The sequence below is a fragment of the Castor canadensis genome, chromosome 13 (assembly GCF_047511655.1).
Source record: "Castor canadensis chromosome 13, mCasCan1.hap1v2, whole genome shotgun sequence".
Taxonomy (NCBI): Eukaryota; Metazoa; Chordata; class Mammalia; order Rodentia; family Castoridae; genus Castor; species Castor canadensis.
Window position 1 is genome coordinate 27,934,805 of NC_133398.1, and position 23,400 is coordinate 27,958,204.

Sequence of the window (23,400 nt, forward strand, 5' to 3'; positions counted from 1 at the left end):
ATTGTACAAAAAGTTTGATCAGTACACCTCAAAACAATCAAAATAATTAAAAACAAAAAAGTCTGGAAAGTTGTCACCATCAAGAAAAGTTTAAGGAGCTAAAAGCATTAATGTGGTATCCCAGATGCAATGCTCTAATAGAAAAAGGACACTGGGTAAAATGTAAGGAAATATGAATGAAGTATTAACTTTAGTTTAAAAACTGTGTTTTTCTTGTACGTTAACAATCAATTAGATGTAACACTATGAGCCGGGTGCTTATGGCTCACGCCTAGAATTCTAGCTACTCAGGAGGCAGAGAACAGGAGCCAGCTTGGCAAATAGTTTGCAAGACACTATCTTGACAAAAAAACAACACAAAAAGGGCTGGTAGAGTGGCTCACATGGTAGAGCTCAAGAGGCCCTGAGCTCAAACCCCAGTACCACCAAAAAGAGAGAGAAAAAGAAATACTACTAAGAGCATTCTGATCATGGTATAAATCTTAACAAAAATTTCTAAAACATGTAAGAAATTTAGGAGACCATTATGAAGAATATTCCATAAGTTTGTACATAAAAAGGACATAAATAAAGGAAGAGGCATTTCATTGAACCTAAATAGGAAGATTTAACATTGAATAAATAGCAAGTCTTCCCAAATTAGTTCCTAAACTACTTAACTACCTCCAAGTATAAATTGATTGTTTTAGAAACTAGTAATTTTAAAATAAAATGGAAGAAACTTGTTCTTGCAGATATTAAAAACATTATAAAACTATAATTAATAAAAATACATTTAGGGAAGGGAAATAAGTGGAACTGAAGAGAAAACCAGAATTTACCACGATTCTCAAGTGTGCCAAATGAAAAAAGTTATCCAGGAGTTTGTAAAAACACAGATTTCTTGGCTTTTTGGCTGAATATACCAATTCTCTAAAAACAGGTTAAGTACCCATATGTTTGAGAAATAATGGCACAAAATGTTTAGGAATATAATATGTAATAATGGAGACATCAGCACAATGAATACTCAAGTTTTGCAGAAGATACATGCATAGTGAAGAGGAGTTTCCAAGAGGGGCAGGCTGGCTGGTTTCCAGTAGGCCTCACAAGTGGCATTATCCTGATTAATCTATTAGGGTCCAGGTATGCCTCTGAGCTTTACAGACCTATAAATCTGACTGAATCCTTTGGAGGCAGTCTCACACTAACCAAGATGGCTAATAAAACCAGACTTCAAATTTACTAATTTAAAATTTAAAATGATGATTATGATAACCTAGGATACTTAAATTGGCAGAAGTAGTTCATTCTCTTCCTTTAGGTAGATATATCTAAGAAATAAATGTCACTGGGTGCCAGTGGTTCAGACCTGTAATCCTAGCTACTCAGGAGGCAGAGATCAGGATCACAGTTTGAAGCCAGCCTGGGCAAATAGTTCCCAAGACCCCTATCTCAAAAATACCCAACAAAGAGTGGCTCAAGTGGTATGAAATTGTCATCCAAAGTTTCCTTGGTAAACAAGAAATGCAGGAAGAGTTAACTGCATCACCTCAAAAAAATGTCGCTCAAGTAACACAGCTTGTGGGGCATTCGTACCCACCTTAGTTACTGCCTTGCCAAGGACTGCAGCATTCAGATTACCTGCTGGAACAGCAAAACAGCATTCAGCAAAGCATTCACCAATAGTGGTTGCCCATCTCAGCACTGTCTAGAAAAATGGATAACCTGACTACCTCCCTAGTGGGAGCATCACAACTATAAAAGTGGTTGCATCTACTTGAAATACCTGCCATGAGATATTTTAGAGCCATATACTTCCCTTAGCCTACTTTCAAGTTTACCAAGGAGTCTTCTGCTAATGGCGGACTTCACCTAGTCTGCCTAGGTATGAGCTGGTATGGCCACTACAAACACACCATATAACTTCTCGACTTCTAAACCCAACTACTGGGCTCAGCTCGAACACAATCATCCTCTAAACCCAACTACTGGGCTCAGCTCGAACACAATCATCCAACAGAGCAAACCTGTGCCATTTCAATGTATTCTTCAACTTCTCTTGGGTCTTCGACACCTTCCTGAACAGATCAGAGTAATGCGATCCCCAGTTCACTGCTTCTCCGGATTTCCACCTCAGCTATTTCAAGTCTCCACCCATTTCACCATCCACCTATTACTTTTTGCAAGAGAGAACCTTGCTTATTATTCAGAAGAAAAAGACATAATCCAATAGAAATTTGCTTAACTCTGTCTACCAATCACATAGATATCTTTATATGCCTTATCCCCTCTTACTGTTATTACCTATGACTAAAGAGGTACTTATGTACAAAAAACCCTTTAATCTGTACTGTGTACCCTATCTTCAACTTCAACGCCCCCTTCCTCTCCTTCTTCATTTGACTCCCCTTATAAACATTCAAATGTTACCTTTATCAATAATATAAAAACCTTCTCTTAATACTTCATCTCTAGCTACAGTACATTCTTTCTCCTTCCCTTTATAGCCAGACTTTAAACCAGTCTTTCTTGCTTTCAATCCCTTTCTCCAAATCTACTCAAGAACCAATCTTCATTTTACAAGGTGGAAACATGCACAACATTGTGCTGAGGACAGCATAACCTTACATAACAAAGACTTTACATGAATACAAAATTATAGGACAATCCCACTCCTGGGATTGTAAAAATCTTAAATTTAATATAGTAACTGATTTTTTTTAAATCTAACTCATCCTTGGGTTTATTCTAAGGACGCAAAAATTACTTTAACATTTAGATATAGATGTAAGAAAATATATTCTCTTGATGCACAAAAATAATTTTGTAAAATAATTTTATTCCATTTACAATGAAAAACAAACTATCCACACATAGGAAACTTTTAATGTAGGAAAAAAATTTACCAAAAAAATCTACAGCAAGTTCAAACCCCAATACCACCAAAACCAAGCAAAAACAACAACAAAAAAATCTAAGCCCAGCACCAGTGGTGAGATCAGGAGGATTACAGTTCAAAGCCAGCCTGGGGAAATAGTTCGTGAGACCCTATCTCAAAAAAAAACCCATCACAAAAAGCGGGGGGGGGGGAGGTGGGTAGTGGCTGGTGGAGTGGCTCAAGGTGTAGGCTCTGAATTCAAACTCCAGTACCGAAAAAAAAATCTACAGAAAAAGTCATACTTACTGGTAAAAAGTTGACAGCTTTCCTTCTTATATATTCCCTCAGGAATGATACCCACTTATTTAGCATTAACACTCAAATTTTAACTGGTGTTCTAATCTAGACACTTCAATAAGAATATACATATATAAAGTACATAAAATTAAGGAAAATATGAAAATTGAAAAATCTACACTTGAATTAAGCAAATTTTTTCAATGAAATACCAAATATACATGCAATTAAAGAAAAAACCACCACAATTAAAAACCTTTGTGTTCTGAACAGCATTGTCAAGAAAATAAAATCTAGTAAGGATCTAATATCCAAAATATATAAAACCAATTACAATTCAGTAATAAAAAGACAAATATCCCAATTTAAAAATGGTCAAAGGATTTGAATTAACATTACTTCAAAGATACACAAGTGGCCACTAAGTCCATTAACAGATAGTTCATCATCCTTAGTAACCAGGTAAATGCAAATCAAAACCACAATGAGGTGCCACCTCACTCCCACCACGATGGTAATAATAACAATCATCATCATCCTGCTGTCTGTATTAGCAGAGGTGGTAATAATAAAGACAATGAGTGTTGACAAGAAGGTGGAGAAATTTGGAAAGTCATATGAAATGGGACAGCTGCTGTGGGAAACAGTCAACACAGAATTACCACCCAACTCAGCAACTCCACTCCTGTGTATGCACTGGGGAGAAATGAAAACGTATGGGCACATGAAAACTCGTACATGAATGTTTACAAGAACAGCAGTCGTAATAGTCAAGACTAGACACAACTCAAATGTCCATCAACAATGTGACAACAATACAATGGATATTACTTAGCTATAAAAAGGAAAAACAGCCTGGAAATATAAACTGGAGGTAGAGCACTTGCCTACCATGTCCAAGGCCCTGGGTTCAAACCATAGCATTGAAGGAAAAAAAAGAAAGAAGTACTGATATATGCTACAACATGGATGAATGGTGAAAATGTTGTGCTATATGCATATTTTATTTCAAAAGAAAAAAATACTACAAAAATAGATTCTGTTAAAAGAACAATCATAAGACTGTTAGCCAGGTATGCTGGCACATGCCTATAATCCCACCACTCCAGAGGTTGAGGCAGGAGAATAGCAAGTACAGCCTGGAACTACAGGACTATTGTAATGAGAGTCTGGCTCAAAAAAAAGAATATGACAAAATTGACATGGTAAAACTGTACTTAAAAGAAAAATAAATTCAATGATTTTTGGAAAAAATATCATCAAAATCAAGTTCATGAATGACAGTACAATCCTCGCACTTACCCAGATGTCTACATGGTTTGTTCCCTTGGTTTTGAGGTCTCCCCTGGAAAGCAGTTTTAACAGAAAGGCCAAACAATCCTATTTTAACAAATATCCTCACTCCCCTTACCTTCTATCCTTACATCCTGCTTAATATTCACTCATAACCTTTTTGATCACAAGAAAACACTGTTTCTTCTCCACTACTAGAATGTAAACTCCAAGGTAGCTGGCCTTTTTCTTGTGTTCTGTATCTTCAGAACCTAGGACAATGCCTGACCCATACTGGCACTTGTTCGATAAGCAAACGAATAAGCATCACCAAAAGTGATTTATTTCTGGGGGAAACAATTTCCTTCCTTTTCTTTCTTCCTTTGAAGATTTTAATGGAAGGTGTCTGCACTGAAAGGAACAGACAAAAACTTCACAAGTGAGGGCCTCCCTCCTCACTCATCTCCCCATGTTTTGGACTGTGCTCACGGAGAGTAGCATTTCCACTCAAGTACAGGCCTCATTCATGCTTTATGTTGGGTAAGAACTCAAAAAAGTCTCTCCAGGCAGCCTGAGCCGATCCAGAGTGAGAAGTTTCAGGCCTAACCCGTATTTCTCCAGTACAGTTTTTACCCCTAAGAACCTTGAATTGAGGGAAGAAAGATGCCTGCATAGATTTATAAAGTTTTTAACAGTGTCCCATCTGAACAATAATTATTGAGTATATTCTGTATCACTCAAAACAACAAAAGAATTCTGAATTCATAACTTAAAAAAAAAGAAAAACAAATAAAGTAATATTTCATTGGCGCTAAATAACTTACTTTAATGAGTTTATCTCTAATACAAGTGTAAAACAAGATTCCTACCATTTCAACTATAGTGAAACTCAAACTTCAAAACTGGCCGATAATAACATGTTAATTCTGAAAAGTTTTTAACTATAGAGTATCAAATATAATAAAGAACTCAACTTAATGTTTTGTCACAATATTAAAAATAAACTTTTTAGCATTCCAAGGTGCTCTTCTGCAAAATCTTTTTTTTCTTAAGTATAGTACCTATGGTGTTTGTAGGTGTTAAAAATTAAAAAACAAAAAACTTTCAATTTGAATGTGATTTGAGATATAAGTCACCCAAAAATACCTGACACAGGTAAGTAGGTTCATGGTCTTGGTATAAGAAATGTTTGTAAGAAGAGTTTTAATGTTATAATTACACTGCTATACCATAGAATAAAGCAGGAAAATCTACCATGATTTAGTGCTTTTTGTTTGGTTTTATTTTGCCAATAAGAATCCAGGTTTAATGCCATCATTCTTCATTCAAACAGATGACCATATGAGGTTTCAGTTTCTCTGTTTCTTCTTGGCTAGCTGGTTACTACCAAATGTATGAAAACAATTTTCATTAGAGCTGACTGAGTATTTTCACAGGAAGATAATTAGTTTTCATTTAAAATAAAATTAATAATATATGTACATGTACATTGAAACAGAACGTCCATATGCAAACTAACAACAAAAATTCAAACTGAAAAAGAAGCCACTAGAAAAGGAGACATAGAAGGAAACTTTTTAAATAGAGATTAATACTTTCTGTTCAATCATTAAGATAATTACCACCAATGTATTCAGACCAACTAAGGTCAGAAAGAACATGTGAATTTCATGTTGAAACAAATGCATTTTAAGGAGAGAAAAAAAATATTAAGCTCCAAAATGAAAATGGAAAAACATGGGATTCATAATTTATTAAAGTTATACCCCTAGCCTGGTGTGGTAGCCCATACATATAACCAGCCCTCAGCGCAGGCAAGAGGATCACAACTTTGAGGCCAGCCTAGGCTACATAGTGAGACCCAGTCTTTCTGTCTCTCTGTCTCTCTCTCTCTTTTTCTCCCTCCTACACACACACACACACACACACACACACACACACACACACACACACACAAATTGTACACCTGATGTTCTTTTGAGAAAAAAAGTAGTTTTTTAAACAAAAGCATGAAAATAGACTTAAGCTTGAGATTCACACTATTGTGTTCACACTAAAACATAACACTAGAGATAAAACTAAATTAATTTCAGGTATTGTTTCATTGAATGTGGCAAAATTACAACATTTGTCACGCACAAACTAGCAATTTATTTTTATTTATAATATAATGTATTTTAGGAAAAGTTCACTATTCTCAGTGCTTAAACTTAAATAGAAACTGTCTTCCACGTCTATTATAATGGTAATGTATAGTAAAATTTTAATTCTGCTGAACTAAAGCTCAACTGGATTTAAATTTAAAAGTGTGAAAATACCTATTTTATAAAAAGTTTTACATTTTTGTAATTTTACAATAGGCTTACTTTCTCTAACATTTAAAAAGTTACGTTTCTTTTATCAATATAAAACTATTCAAATAATCATTATAGAATCTTTTATAGCAGAAAAATAAGTTCACATGATAAACTCACAACACTCAAGAATTACAATCAGGAAAGCAGTGGTCTCCCTGAAACAAAGAATTTTTTTCTTTTTGTCACCTCCATTCCTTATATATGATCTTTATTTCACATCATTTACATAGAAATATCAAAATCTGATAGGTAGATAAAAAATTTTTTTAGAACTCATCAAGCACATTTACTCGGTCTTCTTAGTATGTTTCTTTTTAATGTTATTTGAAGTGTCAGCTGTGGGTTTGGGGGCTGATGAGCCATTGGAAGATGGTTTTGTTTCACTTTCCTTTTCATGTAATGGAAACTGTTGCTGCCAGCCAAACAGCATCCGACTCAAGATGTCCTCTAAAGGAGCAAAGGTCATCATAGAAGTCTCTGTGATCATCATGGTTACCTGGAGGAAAAGTTCAATTTTTAATTCAAGTATACAATGTTTCTCAAATAAAAGGGGAAGACGGGGTTCAAAATATATTTAGTTTAATCTGCAGAAGCAAACTAAAGCTAGAGTCTGGAGAAATCTCTGTTCTCTAATGGAAAAAATCTGTTCTCTGTAGAAAAGAACATAAATAATACAAAGTATTGTATTTTGAGGTGCTGACTGAGTAGCATGATCATTTCCACAAACAGTAGCCACAGGAAATAAGATAATCATCTAAAGTCTACACCAACAACCAATACAACAGTCATTACTATGTGCCCAACACGTGCCAGAACTGTGAGAAGCACTTTACATTCTTCTTCTCTATCAACTTATTACAACAAATACTATAGTATTATCCTCTTTACAGAGGTTTATATCCAAAGCCCAAAATCACAAAGCTAATAAATAGTAAAGAAGTTTGCAACATCCAGATTTTCAGGTCAATTACTGAATACACTATCCTTATCAAAAGTCACAGACTTTCAGTGAATTGCACAATAATGTTCTTAAGAACTATAGAGAGCTTCAATGACCATTTTGCTTTTTTTCCGAGTTTTTTACATACAGAATATGAATGTCATGTGTGCGCACACACACACACACACACACACACACAGAGAATCACAGTATCCCAAGACCAAGACACCAAAAGGTAGAGTGGAGAGTGCTTCCAATACTTTTATCTGACAAGTTATGGTATTCAGAAATGTTTAGGTTTGCTCAAGAAATTAGATTGATACCAAAATGAATCTTGGGGGGAGGGGAACCTTAAATCTAGAACAGTACCCCAAGTCAATTCCAAGAGTCAATTCTTCCAGATCACAGAAATGAATCTGACTAGAAAATTTTGGAATATTTTCAAAAAAGACCCCTACATAATCCACTTGCTTAAGAAAATATAATTAACAATAAATTTTTATTAACTGCAACATAATTTAAGGATTGAGAAGTTACAGAAATAGTAGCTCTCCATCACAAGAGGAATAAAGTGAAATAAATACTATTCAAGTTAAAAGTAACAAAAATAATGGAAAAAATTCTTAGAACATGTTATTAGATAAAGATGAAACAGAACACAATCTATACTATACACTATCATATATTTAAATTAAAAACTCATTTACATACACCATTGTGAATGTACTAATGCCCCCGAAATACCTAATTTTATGTGAATTTGACCCTGATAAAAATAAGCAAACTGGGCCAGAGTGGTTATACACACCTGTAATTCCAGCTACATGGGAAGCAGAGATGGGAGGATTGTGGTCTGAAGCCAGCCAGGGCAAAATAGTTAGCAAGACCCTACTCTCAAAAATAAGCCTGCTGTGATGGTAAACACTATAATTCCAGCTATGTGGGAGGCAGAAATAGAAAGATTGCATTCTGAGGCCAGACCAGGCAAAAAGTACAAAATCCTCTCTGAAAAATAAACAAAGGAAAAAGAGTTAGGGGGATAGTTCAAGTAGTAAAATCCTTGTTAGACAGGTCCTGAGTTCAAAAACCAATACTGTCCCAAAAAATGAAAATAAAATAAAAAAAAGATAATTTTTAAAATTTTTTAAATGCACGTACAAGGACTTCAGGCCAGGCATGACTACACAGCTTGAATCAGATATAAATCTCTCAACAAAATCAATAAAAAATCCTGAAATACATAAAACTACTAAAAGTTACTAGAGAACAACACGGACAGGTGGGCACCTTTCCCGAAGGGAAAGGAAGCTAACTGAGCTTTGGCCTCCACAATGGCTTCTTTTTAACAACATGAGCCAATTTACAGAATAAGGGACAGAAAGTAGCGGTGTCAGTGGCTAAAGAAGAGTGTGAGAAAAACACAGCATCTAGGACTTCCAAAAATCCATGTGTAATCTGTTCTGAAGAAGTTTTACTAACTCCTCAATTGAGTGTGCATAAGAAGGAAGAGAATTCAAATGCAATAGCTGAGAGGCCAGTGAGGAGACATTTCAGTAGCCAGCTGCTTGGTACTAGAAAGACAGGTTGGAGTTCAAGATCAGTAAAGTGCAACTGCCCAAAAATACATCTCAAGTGTAAATTAATGCCCTAAAAAGACAAACCTGAAATAGGAGAGCACCATCAAGGCCTAAAACCAAGCATCAACAGGATTAAAATAATCTGTGGACATTATATCTGGCTGCCAGAATAATGCTAAATGCTATCCCTACACTCCAGGACTTTACAGGCTTGTCAGACAGGCATGTAAATCAGTCAGAAAACATAACAAGTGAGTGCAGCAATAGCGGTTTGCTCAGAAATGTTTAAGGGCTACAAATGTGGAAGTCACTAGCATACAAGTAAAAAGGTTAAAGCATGTATATGAATGTGGTCACTTGGAGAAAAGAGAGGGGAGTATAAAAATACAATGTCACCATTCAAGTTTACAACAACATTGAGTAAGAGTTAAGAACTTTCTTGTACTACATTTCTTAGAATAAATAGTTACAGTGAGATATACTAGCCTAATTATCTTGCTCATAACTTGGTTTAATGGACTGCTAGTAAAGATAAAAGAATTCAGACTTTTTAAAAATGGTCTACAATTAGGAAAACAGAAATGTCTTTTTACACCATCTAAGAGAATAGTGGCCAGGTTTAAAGTACTTCCTTAGTATCTTTCAAAGTCAAGTGTTTTAATAGAATCTCCACTCCCTACAGAATCATCACTCAGCTGAGAAGTATTGATAGCATTAGAAATTACTGCTGAGATGGCTCAAGGACAGACTTCTGTGAATTCAGCCTCTTTTCAGCCCTTGATGTAGCAAGGTGACAAAAATATAATTTTGACAAATAGAATGAATCCTTATTCTCTTACAAATAAATTATAAAACTGTCCCTTTGCCTAGTAAGCTATTAAAAGGTATTTTACCTAAATTAAGTAGCATTTGGTTTCACAGACTCTTGCTTTAAAAGTAAACAAAAGTAGGAAGCCCTAAAAATAATTTGGTATTCTGAGCATATCCTAAAATACAAATAAAGTCACGTAAAGAAATTTATCTCGTTACATCATTTCAAAATACCCAGAAAAAGTGTGACACACAGTGTAACTTCTTTAAGAGCACAAATGGTACATATGTACAACATTTATGTCTGCTTTAGGGCTTAACAAAGAACAATGAATAAGTGAATGAATATAACATCTACCTCACGTGAATAATTCAAAGACCACTACAATATTATCTATAAGCAAAATTTGCATAAGTAATCTCCTCCTCCACCCAGAACATATCACTTCCCATCTCTACCTCCCCAATTCCAAATAACCCACTGCAGTTATAACTCAAGGTAATATTCTATTAAACTTTCATCAATGTCTTCCAATGAAAGTCACCTTGCCCCAGAAGCCTCATAAAGTTTAAAAGTTGAGTGTACATGTCTCATATTTATTTTTAGACAATACCATTTTGAGGACAGGGTTTGGGTCTTATTTAAAGTTTATAGGACCATCTGTCTCTGCGCACCCCCTCTCCCCCACACACACTGCCAAAGGCCTAAGGACAGTGTCCTTCATTCACATATTCAACATATCTGAGTATTGCTTCCAACAGCATCCAGCAAAACTGACCAAACCATCCTATGAAAACCTTTGCCTGGTTTTCCTCCTACTTCATCAAGCATTGCTTTCCAGTTTCCCATTCTAGACCTTTCTTCTCTCAATATTAGAGGACTTCATGGCTCTGTCCCTGTTTCCGTTCTTCTCTCTGTATAACCTAACTGCCTTCTCAAATTAATTTAAATTTAATAGAACTTCAATAAAAATACCAGCAAGATTTTTATGGAATTAAATAAATTGCTATCAAAGTTCCTATCAATTTAAGAAAAGCTAGAGAAAAACTTAAAAAGAAAACAATGCAAAAAGCCCCACAAAACACTAAAAAAGAAACACTGTAAGAGGGCCTGATTGCCAGGCAACACTGGCTCACACCTGTACTCCTAGCTACTCAGCCGGATTATGGTTCAAAGTCAGCCCAGGCAAATAGTTCTCAAGACCATATCTTGAAAAAAATCCTTCACAAAAAATGGCTGGTGGAGTGCCTCAAGGTGTAGGTCCTGAGTTCAAGTCCTGGTACCACAAAAGAAAAAAAAAAGAGTGCCTGATTTTCCTAGCCTCATCAACAGATATCCAGACATTTTAATTTTTGCAAACTTGGTAAGTAAGAAACAGCATCATGGTGTTACTTTAACTAGCATTTCTCAACTTATGAGTTTCACATTTTAATATGTTGAAAGGACATTTTTATATCTTTTCTGTGTGAGTTATCTATTCATAACTTTTAATTTAGTCTTGCTCATTCATCCCTTAATTTCTAAGAGGTTGCTATGTATTAGGGATCCTGGCCTTCTGTGACATATTGTATTTTAACCTCAGTTTGACTGCTGTATTTTGACTTTGTCCATGGTGGATTTTGCCATGCAACCTTAAAGAATTTTTATGGTGTCAAATTTATCAATCTTTTCTTCATAAACAAGAAAAGCAAAGTAAGTAGAAGAAAAGACATAATAAAAACCTGAAATTAATGAGATATAAAACAGAAAACCAAAAAAACCAACAGCTGCATCTTTGGAACAAATCAATGCAACTGATAAACCTCTAGCTAGGCTGATTTTAAAACACACACAAAAAAGAAGACACAAATTACCAGTATCAGGAATAAATATGGACCTATTCCTATAAATTCTACAGACATTGAAAGGATAACCAAAAAAAAAAAAAATCCTTATTATTTCATGCCAACAGAATCAAAAACAAGTGAAATGGCAAATTCCTTGAAAAATACAACTTACTAAAATGGATATAAAAATTTTTTTAAATCTCAATTATCTTATATTTAATTAAGAAATTGTCATCAGAACCTTTCCCTCAAAGAAAACTCTAGGACAAATTACTTCACTGGTGGACCCATCAAACATTTAAGAAATAATGTAAGAGATTCCAAGATGACGACTAGAGGGAGGAAGCAGAAAGCGTGCTTCCTAAAGTAAAATCTTGGAGAGACGCTGGAGATACACCTTATAGAAAAAACCACCGAGAAGAGGCAAAACTCTGACTCCTCCACACCCCCAGCCCATGCATAGCATCCCAACTCCACGTTAAATGGAGAAACCAGGAGGGATCCTGCACTGCCACCAGACACCAGCGCCCAGACGGCTTGGGAAGACGCGGACCACAAGATGAGCTAAGCAGTACGTGGTACTCCCACAGACAACCCTGGGCCAGATCAGCATAGCCCCCTGGACAGACCGACCCCCACCCAGGGGAAAAAAAAACAAACTGCATAAACAACAACAACAAAAAAGACACATAGCAAAGAGAGCAGGGCACCCTGAGCGCCAAAGTGGGGGAGGGGCAATCCCTCACAGAACTGTAAATAAATGAGCTGGCTGGAGAAGGCAGGAGCAGCGGCACACGCCCAACAACCTTGGAGCAGTGAAGCTTGTAAAAGTGGCAGTGGGAGGAAAACTCCACAGGAGAGGGAGAAGACCCACTTCCCACGTGAACTGTAAACAAACACGCAGGCCTGAGAACATGGGTGCAGTGTCACCTTCCCCAGTGTGCTAGGAAAGGGGAAAGCTTGTAACAGTGTCTGTCTCCCTCAGGAGAACTCACAAAGCCTGCAGGGCCAGGTGAGTGTTAAGCTCACTCCTGAGATATGCATAAATAAAGCCTCCAGCAACAGCAGGCTGACAGCAGGACAAGTGAGCCACAGCCGCAGATAGCCATTCTCAGACCTATCTCCAGATGCTTCTTTTTTTTTTCTCTTCCTTTGATGAGCCAACAACCAAACTACAACTACATTCTGAAAAACTTACTGAAACTGTATTGGATCTGAACTTGGGACACTTTGTGGTGTTTTGTTTTTTTCTTTTTGTTTGGTTTTTTTCCCCTTTGATGAGACAAGGACAGAACTACTTCTGAGACACCATCTCCAGGTTGGAGGCGAGGGATGAACACCAAAATTATTAAGACTGAAACTTTATTGCATTTGAACTTGGAGATTTTTTTTTTATCCTCTCTGTCTCTCCAATGCCTGTTTAGCTTACTGTTGATTAGTACACTATCTCTCCCTGTTTATATCTTTGACACTGTTTCTTGTTTGTTTTGTTTTTTTACATATTTGTTTTTTCACTTTTTCTTTACCTTCTTTGCTTTCCCTCTCCTCTTACCTTTCCAATCTAAATATCACCATTGCTATTATTACAAGCTAGAAAATACTTAATTGCACACAGTACAGGGACAGTAACAATACCAAGGGCAATGATGGGAAGACAGAAAAAACAGAAACCAGTTTCCCCACAGCAAAAAAATTAGTACAGGAACCAAAGGGAAATGAAGAAAACAGATACTCAGATCCAGACTCCAACAAAATGAAGATAAACTATGCCAAAGAACCCAAAGAAGCCCACAAGAATAATCTGAAAGAAGAAATCCTCCAAGTAATCAATGAGAATTTTATAGAGATGATACTGGATAGAGTCAACCAAAATGTACAGGAGACACTCAAGAAATTCCAAGACAACAAAAATACAGAATTTGAGAAAGCACAACAAGAAATAAAAGAAACCATAGAAGCACTGTATAAACACCAAAGTGAAACAAAGAACATGATTAATAAAGAGATTAATGAACTCAGGATGAAAACAGACAACATTAAAGAGGAAGGGACTCAGGATATGGAAAACTGCAGAAAAAAGAATGAAACAGAAATGCAAAACAAAATGGAAGACCATCCAGCAGACTAGAACAAGCAGAAGACAGAATTTCAGAACTCGAAGATGAAATGGTAATTAAAGGAAAAACCGAAGAACTATTAGTTAAACAACTCAAGACCTGTGAAAAGAAAATGCAACAACTCACTGACTCCATCAAAAGACCAAACCTGAGACTCATGGGCACTGAAGAAGGAGAAGAGGTGCAAGCGAAGGGAATAGGTAATATATTCAACAAAATAATTACAGAAAATTTCCCAAATCTAGAGAAACCTGTGCCCATAGAGATGCAAGAGGCCTCCAGAATACCAAACAGACCAGACCAAAATAGAACTACCCCATGGTATATTATCATTAAAACAACAAGTAGAGACACTCGAGAAAGAATATTGAAGGCTGTAAGAGAGAAAAAACAAATAACATACAAAGGGAAACCCATCAAAATCACAGCAGACTTCTCAACAGAAACATTAAAAGCAAGAAAAGCTTGGAGTAAGATCTTCCAAGCACTGATGAAAATAACTTCAACCCCAGGATACTCTACCCAGCAAAGCTATAATTCAAAATAGATGGAGCAATCAAAGTCTTCCATGATAAGCAGAAACTAAAATAATATGTGACCACAAAGCCACCACTACAAAAGATTCTTCAAGGGATTTTGCACATAGAAAGTGAAACCCAACTTAACCATGAACGGACAGGCAGCACCAAATCACAGGAAAAGAAAAAGCAAGAAAGTAGACAGTAACCTCGATTTAGGTACACACAATCAAACCTTCAAACAACTAAGACAACTAAATGACAGGAATCACCACATACTTATCAGTATTAACACTTAATGTTAACGGACTTAATTCACCCATCAAAAGGCACCGCTTGATGAAATGGATTAAAAAGGAAGATCCAACAATTTGTTGCTTACATGAGACCCATCTCGCTGACAGAAATAAGCATAGGCTTAGGATGAAAGGTTGGAAGAAGATTTACCAAACCAGTGGCCTCCGAAAACAGGCAGAAGTAGCAATACTTATCTCTGACAAAGTACACTTCAAACCTACAATGATCAAACGAGATAAAGAAGGACATTCCATACTAATAAAAGGGGAAATAGACCAAAAGGAAATAATAATTATCAACCTATATGCACCCAATGTCAACGCATCCAATTTCATCAAACATACCCTGAAGAACCACAGTGGTCGTGGGAGACTTTAACACCTCATTATCATCAATAGATAAGACATCCAAACAAAAAAATCAATAAAGAAATCCTAGATCTAAAATATACAATAGATCAAATGGACCTACTTCATGTCTACAGAACATTTCATCCAACTTCTACACAACATACATTCTTCTCAGTAGCTCACGGAACTTCTCCAAAATAGATTATATCCTAGGGCACAAAGCGAGCCTCAGCAAATATAAGAAAACAAAAATTATACCATGCATTCTATCTGATCACAATGCAATAAAACAAGAACTCAACAATAAAAATAAAGACAAAAAACATGCAAACAGCTGGAAACTGAATAACTCATTGCTTAATGAACAATGGGTCACTGATGAATTAAAGAGGAAATTAAAAAGTTCCTAGAAGTCAATGAAAATGAAAACACAACCTACCAGAACCTATGGGACACAGCAAAGGCAGTCCTGAGAAGAAAGTTTATAGCCATGAGTGCATATATTAAAAAGACTGAGAGATCTCAAAGCAATGACCTACATCTCAAACTCCTAGAAAAAAAAGAACAAGCAAATCCCAAAACAAATAGGAGAGAAATAATAAAAATAAGAGCTGAAATCAATGAAATAGAAACCAAAAAACCATACAAAGAATTAATGAAACAAAAACTTGGTTCTTTGAGAAAATAAACAACAGACCCCTGGCAAACCTGACGAAAATGAGGAGAGAAAAAACCCAAATAGGAGAATCAGGAATACAAAAGGGGAGATAATAACAAACACCATGGAGGTCCAGGAAATCATCAGAGACTATTTCAAGAACCTATATTCCAATAAATTCAAAAATCTTAAAGAAATGGACAGATTTCTAGATACATATGATCATCCAAAACTGAACAAAGACAATATTAATCACCTGAATAAATCTATAACACAAAATGAAATTGAAGCAGCAATCAAGAGTCTCCCTAAAAAGGAAAGCCAAGGACCTCATGGATTCTCTGCTGAATTCTATCAGACCTTTAAAGAAGAACTGATACCAACACTCCTTAAACTGTTCCACAAAATAGAAAGGGAAGGAAAACTGCCTAACACATTTTATGAAGCCAGTATTACACTTATCCCAAAACCAGGCAAAGACACCTCCAAAAAGGAGAACTATAGGCCAATCTCCTTAATGAACATTATGCAAAAATCCTCAATAAAATAATGGCAAACCAAATTCAACAACACATCAGAAAGATCATTCACCACAATCAAGCAGGCTTCATCCCAGGGATGCAGGGGTGGTTCAACATATGAAAATCAATAAACGTAATAAACCACATTAACAGAAGCAAAGACAAAAACCACTTGATCATCTCAATAGATGAAGAAAAAGCCTTTGAAAAGATCTGACACCATTTCATGATAAAAGCTCTAAGAAACTAGGACTAGAAGGAAAGTACCTCAACATTATAAAAGCTATATATGACAAACCTACAGCCAGCATTATACTTAATGGAGAAAAACTGAAACCATTCCCTCTAAAATCAGGAACTAGACAAGGATGCCCACTATCTCCACTCCTATTCAACATAGTACTGGAATTCTTAGCCAGAGCAATTAGGCAAGAAGAAGGAATAAAAGGAATACAAATAGGTAAAGAAACTGTCAAAATATCCCTGTTAGCAGACAATATGATCCTGTATCTTAAAGACCCAAAAAACTCTACTCAAAAGCTCCTAGACATCATCAATAGCTATAGCAAGGTAGCAGGATATAAAATCAACATAGAAAAGTAATTAGCATTTCTATACATTAATAATGAACACACTGAAAAAGAATATATGAAAACAATTCCAATTACAATAACCTCAAAAAAAATTAAATACCTAGGTGTAAACTTAATAAAAGATGTAAACGACCTCTACAAGGAAAACTAAAAACTTCTGAAGAAAGAGAAGGAGGAAGACTAGAGAAAGTGGAGAGATCTCCCATGCTCATGGATTAGTAGAATCAACATAGTAAAATCGTCTATACTCTTAAAAATAATCTACATGTTTAATGCAATTCCCATCAAAATCCCAATGACATTCATCAAAGATATTGAAAAATCTACTATTAAATTTATTTGGAAACACAAGAGGCCATGAATAGCCAAGACAATACTCAGTCAAAAGAACAACTCTGGAAGTATCACAATACCGGACTTCAAACTATATTACAAAGCAATAGCAATAAAAACAGCATGGTACTGGCACAAAAACAGACATGAAGACCAGTGGAACAGAATAGAGGACCCAGATATGAAGCCACACAATGATAACCAACTTGTCTTTGACAAAGGCACTAAAAATATACGATGGAGAAAAAGCAGCCTCTTCAACAAAAACTGCTGGGAAAACTGGTTAGTAGTCTGCAAAAAACTGAAACTAGACCCATGTTTATCACCCTATACCAATATTAACTCTAAATGGATTAAGGATCTTAATATCAGACTACAAACTCCTAAGTTGGTACAGGAAAGATTAGGAAACTCTCTGGAATTAATAGGTATGGCAAGAACTTTCTCAGTGGAACCCCAGCAGCTCAGCAACTAAGAGACAGTATAGATACATGGGACTTCATAAAACTAAAAAGCTTCTGCTCAACAAAAGAAATGGTCTCTAAACTGAAGAGAACACACACAGAGTGGGAGAAAATATTTGCCAGCTACACATCAGACAAAGGACTGATAACCAGAATATACAGGGAACTTAAAAAACTAAATTCTCCCAAAACTAATGAACCAATAAAGAAATGGGGAAGTGAACTAAACAGAACTTTCTCAAAAGAAGAAATTCAAATGGCCAAAAAACACATGAAAAAATGCTCACCATCTCTAGCAATAAAGGAAATGCAAATTAAAACCACACTAAGATTCCACCTCACCCCTGTTAGAATAGCCATCATTAGCAACACCACGAACAACAGGTGTAAGCAAAGATGCGGGGGGGAAAAAGGAACACTGCTGGTGGGAATGTAAACTAGTACAACCAATCTGGAAAAAATTTGCAGGCTTCTTAAAAAGCTAAACATTGATCTACCATATGATCCAGCAATACCACTCTTGGATATATACCCAAAAGAATGTGACACAGGTTACTCCAGAAGCACCTGCACACCCGTGTTTATTGCAGCACTATTCACAATAGCCAAGTTATGGAAACAGCCAAGATGCCCCACTACTGACGAATGGATCAAGAAAATGTGGTATCTATACACAATGGAATTTTATGCAGCCATGAAGAACAAAATGTTATCATTCACTGGTAAATGGATGGTATTGGAGAACATCATTCTGAGTGAGGTTAGCCTGGCCCAAAAGACCAAAAATCATATGTCCTCCCTCATATGTGGACATTAGATCAAGGGCAAACACAACAATGGGATTGGACTTTGAGCACATGATGAAATCGAGAGCACACAAGGGAGGGGTGAGGATAGGTAAGACACCTAAAAAACTAGCTAGCATTTGTTGCCCTTAACACAGAGAAACTAAAGCAGATACCTTAAAAGCAACTGAGGCCAACAGGAAAAGGGGACCAGGAGCTAGTTAGATCAAAAAGAATTAACATAGAAGGTAACACACACGCACAGGAAATCAATGTGAGTCAATGCCCTGTATAGCTATCCTTATCTCAACCAGCAAAAACCCTTGTTCCTTCCTATTACTGCTTATACTCTCTCTACAACAAAATTAGAAATAAGGGCAAAATAGTTTCTGCTGGGTATTGAGGGGGTGGGGGGAGAGGGAGGGGGTGCAGTGGGTGGTAAGGGAGGGGGTGGGGGCAGGGGGGAGAAATGACCCAAGCCTTATATGCACATATGAATAATAAAAGAAAAATGAAAAATAAATAAATAAATAAATAAATAAAAGAATTAACATAGAAGGTAACACACACGCACAGGAAATCAATGTGACTCAATGCCCTGTATAGCTATCCTTATCTCAACCAGCATAACCCTTGTTCCTTCCTATTATTGCTTATACTCTCTCTGTAACAAAATTAGAAATAAGGGCAAAATAGTTTCTGCTGGGTATTGAGGGGGTGGGGGGAGAGGGAGGGGGTGCAGTGGGTGGTAAGGGAGGGGGTGGGGGCAGGGGGAAGAAATGACCCAAGCCTTGTATGCACATATGAATAATAAAAGAAAAAAAAATGTGGTATCTATACACAATGGAATTTTATGCAGCCATGAAGAAGAACAAAATGTTATCATTCACTGGTAAATGGATGGAATTGGAGAACATCATTCTGAGTGAGGTTAGCCTGGCCCAAAAGACCAAAAATCATATGTCCTCCCTCATATGTGGACATTAGATCAAGGGCAAACACAACAAGGGAATTGGACTATGAGCACATGATAAAAGCGAGAGCACACAAGGGAGGGGTGAGGATAGGTAAGACACCTAAAAAATCAGCTAGCATTTGTTGTCCTTAATGCAGAGAAACTAAAGCAGATACCTTAAAAGCAACTGAGGCCAATAGGAGAAGGGGTCCAGGAACTAGAGAAAAGGTTAGATCAAAAAGAATTAACCTAGAAGGTAACACACATGCACAGGAAACTAATGTGAGTCAACTCCCGTATAGCTATCCTTACCTCAACTAGCAAAAACACTTGTTCCTTCCTATTATTGCTTATATTCTCTCTTCAACATAATTAGAGATAAGGACAAAATAGTTTCTGCCAGGTATTGAGGGGGTGGGGGGAAGAGGGAGGGGGAGGAGTGGGTGGTAAGGGAGGGGGTTGGGGCAGGGGGGAGAAATGATGCAAGCATTGTATGCACATATGAATAATAAAAAAATAATAAAAATTAAAAAATAAAGAAAATGTGGTATTTATACACAATGAAATTTTATGCAGCCATGAAGAAGAACGAAATGTTATCATTCGCAGGTAAATGGATGGAACTGGAGAACATCATTCTGAGTGATGTTAGCCTGGCCCAAAAGACCAAAAATCATAAATTCTCCCTCATATGCAGACATTAGATCAAGGGCAAACACAAGGGAATTGGACTTTGATCACATGATAAAGCGAGAGCACACAAGGGAGGTATGAAGATAGGTAAAACACCCAAAAAAGTAGATAGCATTTGTTGCCCTCAACGCAGAGAAACTAAAGCAGATACTTTAAGGCAACTGAGGCCAATAGGAGAAGGGGACCAGGAACTAGAGAAAACGTTACTTCGAGAAGAATTAACCTAAAAGGTAACACGCATGTACAGGAAATCAATGCATGTCAACTCCCTGTATAGCTATCCTTACCTCAACGAGCAAAAACCCTTGGTCCTTCCTATTACTGCTTATACTCTCTCTTCAACAAAATTAGAGATAAGGGCAGAATAGTTTCTGGCTGGCATTGACAGGTAAGGGGGGAGGTAAGGGAGGGGGCAGGGGGTAAAATGACCCAAACACTGTATGCACATATGAATAAAATAAAAATTTTTTTTAAATGAAATAAGGTAAAACCTACGAAAACTCTTTAAAAGAGTAGAACAGGCCAGGTGCCAGGGTCTCAAGCCCACAATCCTAGCTACTTGGGAGGCAGAGATCAGGAGGATTGTGGTTTGATGCCAACCCAGGCAAACAATTCCCAAGACTGTATCTCGAAAGTATCCAGCACAAAAAAAAAAGGGCTCAAGTGGTAGAGCACCTGCCTAGCAAGTGTGAGACCCTGAGTTCAAACTCCAGTACTACAAAAAAAGGAGTAGAGCAGTAAATACTTCTCCATTTATTTAATGAGTGCCATTTTGTGTTGTTACAAAAACCAGACAGAATTACAAAGAAAATTATAAACCAACGTCCACACACAGAAAACCTTGAAAATCGTAACAAATTGAATCCAGCAATATATAAAACGATATATTTTTAAAATGTAGATTAAAAAAATCTATATAATTTACCATATTAACAAAGTACAGAAAAAAGTATTATTTCAACTGAAGCCGAGCAAAGCATATAGACAAAATTTCACATCCATTCATGATTTTAAAATGAAAAAAAAAAATCCCTCTTAGAGTAGGAACAGAAAAGAGCTTCCTTACCAAAGTAAAGGGCACCATAAGACTCTTATAGCAAAAAATCATAGCAAAAAAATTAATAGTAAAAGGCTGAGTGATTTCCCACTGAGGTCTGGAACTAGACTAATGTATTTCCCTTCACCATTTTTATCCAACATTATATATACAGCAGGTTCTAGCCAATATACTAAGGCAAGAAAAAGAAAAAAAGAAGTGTCCAGATTAAAAAGAGGAAAGTACAACTGTCTTTGTCATAGATATGATCATGTACATACAGACAATGCTAAGCAATCTACACAAAAGCTACCAGAATCAGTGGAAATTTAGCAAAGACACAAGAAAACATGAGAATCAACTCTATATCTATATACACACAATGTAAACTCAAAATTGAAATTTAAAATATTACTATTTACAAAGGTATCTAAAAATATGAAATACTTCAGGATAAGTTTTAAAAGATACATGTAAGACAATGAAAATCAAAAAGTATTTCTCCAAAAAATTTTTTAAAAACTGATAAATGTAAAGATATACCATGTTCATGGATCAGCAGGCTCAATATTTTTAAGATGCCACTTCTCCCAAAATCTATAGATACAATGTCAACCAAAATTCCAGAAGGCTTTTTGCTTAATTTTTATTTTATTGCATTTTTATTTCTGAGATGGAGGTCTCACTATGTTGTCTAGACTAGTCTCAAACTCCTAAGCTCATGGGACCCTGCAGCCTTAGCCTCCCAAGTAGCTGGAACTGCCATTACACCCAGATGTTTTCTTTTTAAAACAGAAAGTAACAACCTTATTTGGAAATGTAAAAGACTTATAATACCCAAAGAACTCTTTAAAAACAACAAAGTTAAAGAATTTATAGTATTCAATTTCAACACCTACAAAAAGGATTAAGACAGTTAAGAATTGGCTAGAGACAGGCACATTTATCAACAGAACAGAATGAAGTACAGATTTAGACACATACATGTAAGGACAACTGATTTTCAACAAAGCTGCTAAGATAACTGAATGTGGAAAAGAACAGCCTTTTCAACAAACAGTGCTGGAACAACTCCATATTCATATGGAAAAATATAAACCTGACCCTTAGTTCACAAATACACATGTTCATTCTCCTATTCCCTACTAGTCCATTTAAATTGCTTTTACTAAGATCACCATATACCATTTAATTTCAAAACTCAACAGTCTCTTTTTAATTAATAACCATTCTTTACCATTCCCTTTGTTTTATTTCACAATAAATCTATTTCCCGATAAACTCCTTATACTGCACAGCCAACAGATGGCCTATGCTTCTCAAACTTTTTTCAAGTCATCCCTGATAGGGGAATGTGAGCTTGACCTAATTCAAACCAGACAAACAGTTGCTAAAAACAAGCAGGGTGTGGTGGTATGTGCCTGTAATCTCAGCTGTGTGGGAAGAGAAGGTAAAATGATCATAGTCTGAGGCTGGTACAGGCAAAAAGCAAAACTTTATGTGAAAAATAAACAAAAGCAAAAAGGGCTGGGGGGCTGAATTAAGTAGTAGTGTGCTTGCTTAGCAAGCACAAAGTCCTGAGTTCAAGTCCAGTACTGCCAAAAAAACTATAAATACTAAAGAAATTTCTCTCTTAGATCAGGAACAATACAAGAATGTTCATTATCTCCATTTCTAATCAACACTGTACTAAAGGTTCTAGCCAGGGCAACGGGCAAGAAAATGAAATTGACACGTAGACTGGAAAGGAAAAAGCAAAACTATCTCTATTTGCAGATGACATGATCTTAAATATAAAAACATCCTAAGAAATTCACACCCAAAAAATCAAAAATTCATCAGAGCTAGTAAATGAGTTCAGCAAGGTTACCAGATGCAATATAAAATACACAAAAATTAAATCTATTTCTATATATTTGCAATGAATAACCCAAAAATAAAATTTTAAAAAATTCACTCACTATAGAATAAAAAAATAAAATACTTAGGAATAAACTTAAAAAAAAAAAAAAGGTCAAAGTCAAATGTGTAGTGGAAATAAATTTTGTGTTGATGGATTGGAAGACTTAACACTGCTAAGACAGGAATAGTTTCCAAACTGATTTTCAGACTTAAAGGATACCTTTCCAAAATGTGAGTT

At 36.0% G+C, this 23,400-nt stretch overlaps 1 protein-coding gene across 2 annotated transcripts in view; it reads right to left on the reverse strand.

Moving 5' to 3' along the window:
• Positions 1-2,801: 2,801 nt before the first annotated feature.
• Positions 2,802-23,400, reverse strand: part of Tmem38b (transmembrane protein 38B) — a 63,493-nt gene continuing 42,894 nt past the window's right edge. Inside the window, exons 6-7 of one of the 2 annotated variants that reach the window (XR_012440356.1) lie at positions 8,535-8,731; positions 7,152-7,282 (exon numbers count right to left, since the gene is read on the reverse strand). Coding sequence is in view for 1 of the 2 variants with exons in the window: in XM_074051324.1 (XP_073907425.1) it covers positions 7,073-7,282 (210 nt within the window). In the remaining variant the exon portion in view is untranslated. Of the gene's footprint in view, positions 7,283-8,534; positions 8,732-23,400 lie in introns of both variants that reach the window. The other variant, XM_074051324.1, reaches the window with a different exon arrangement.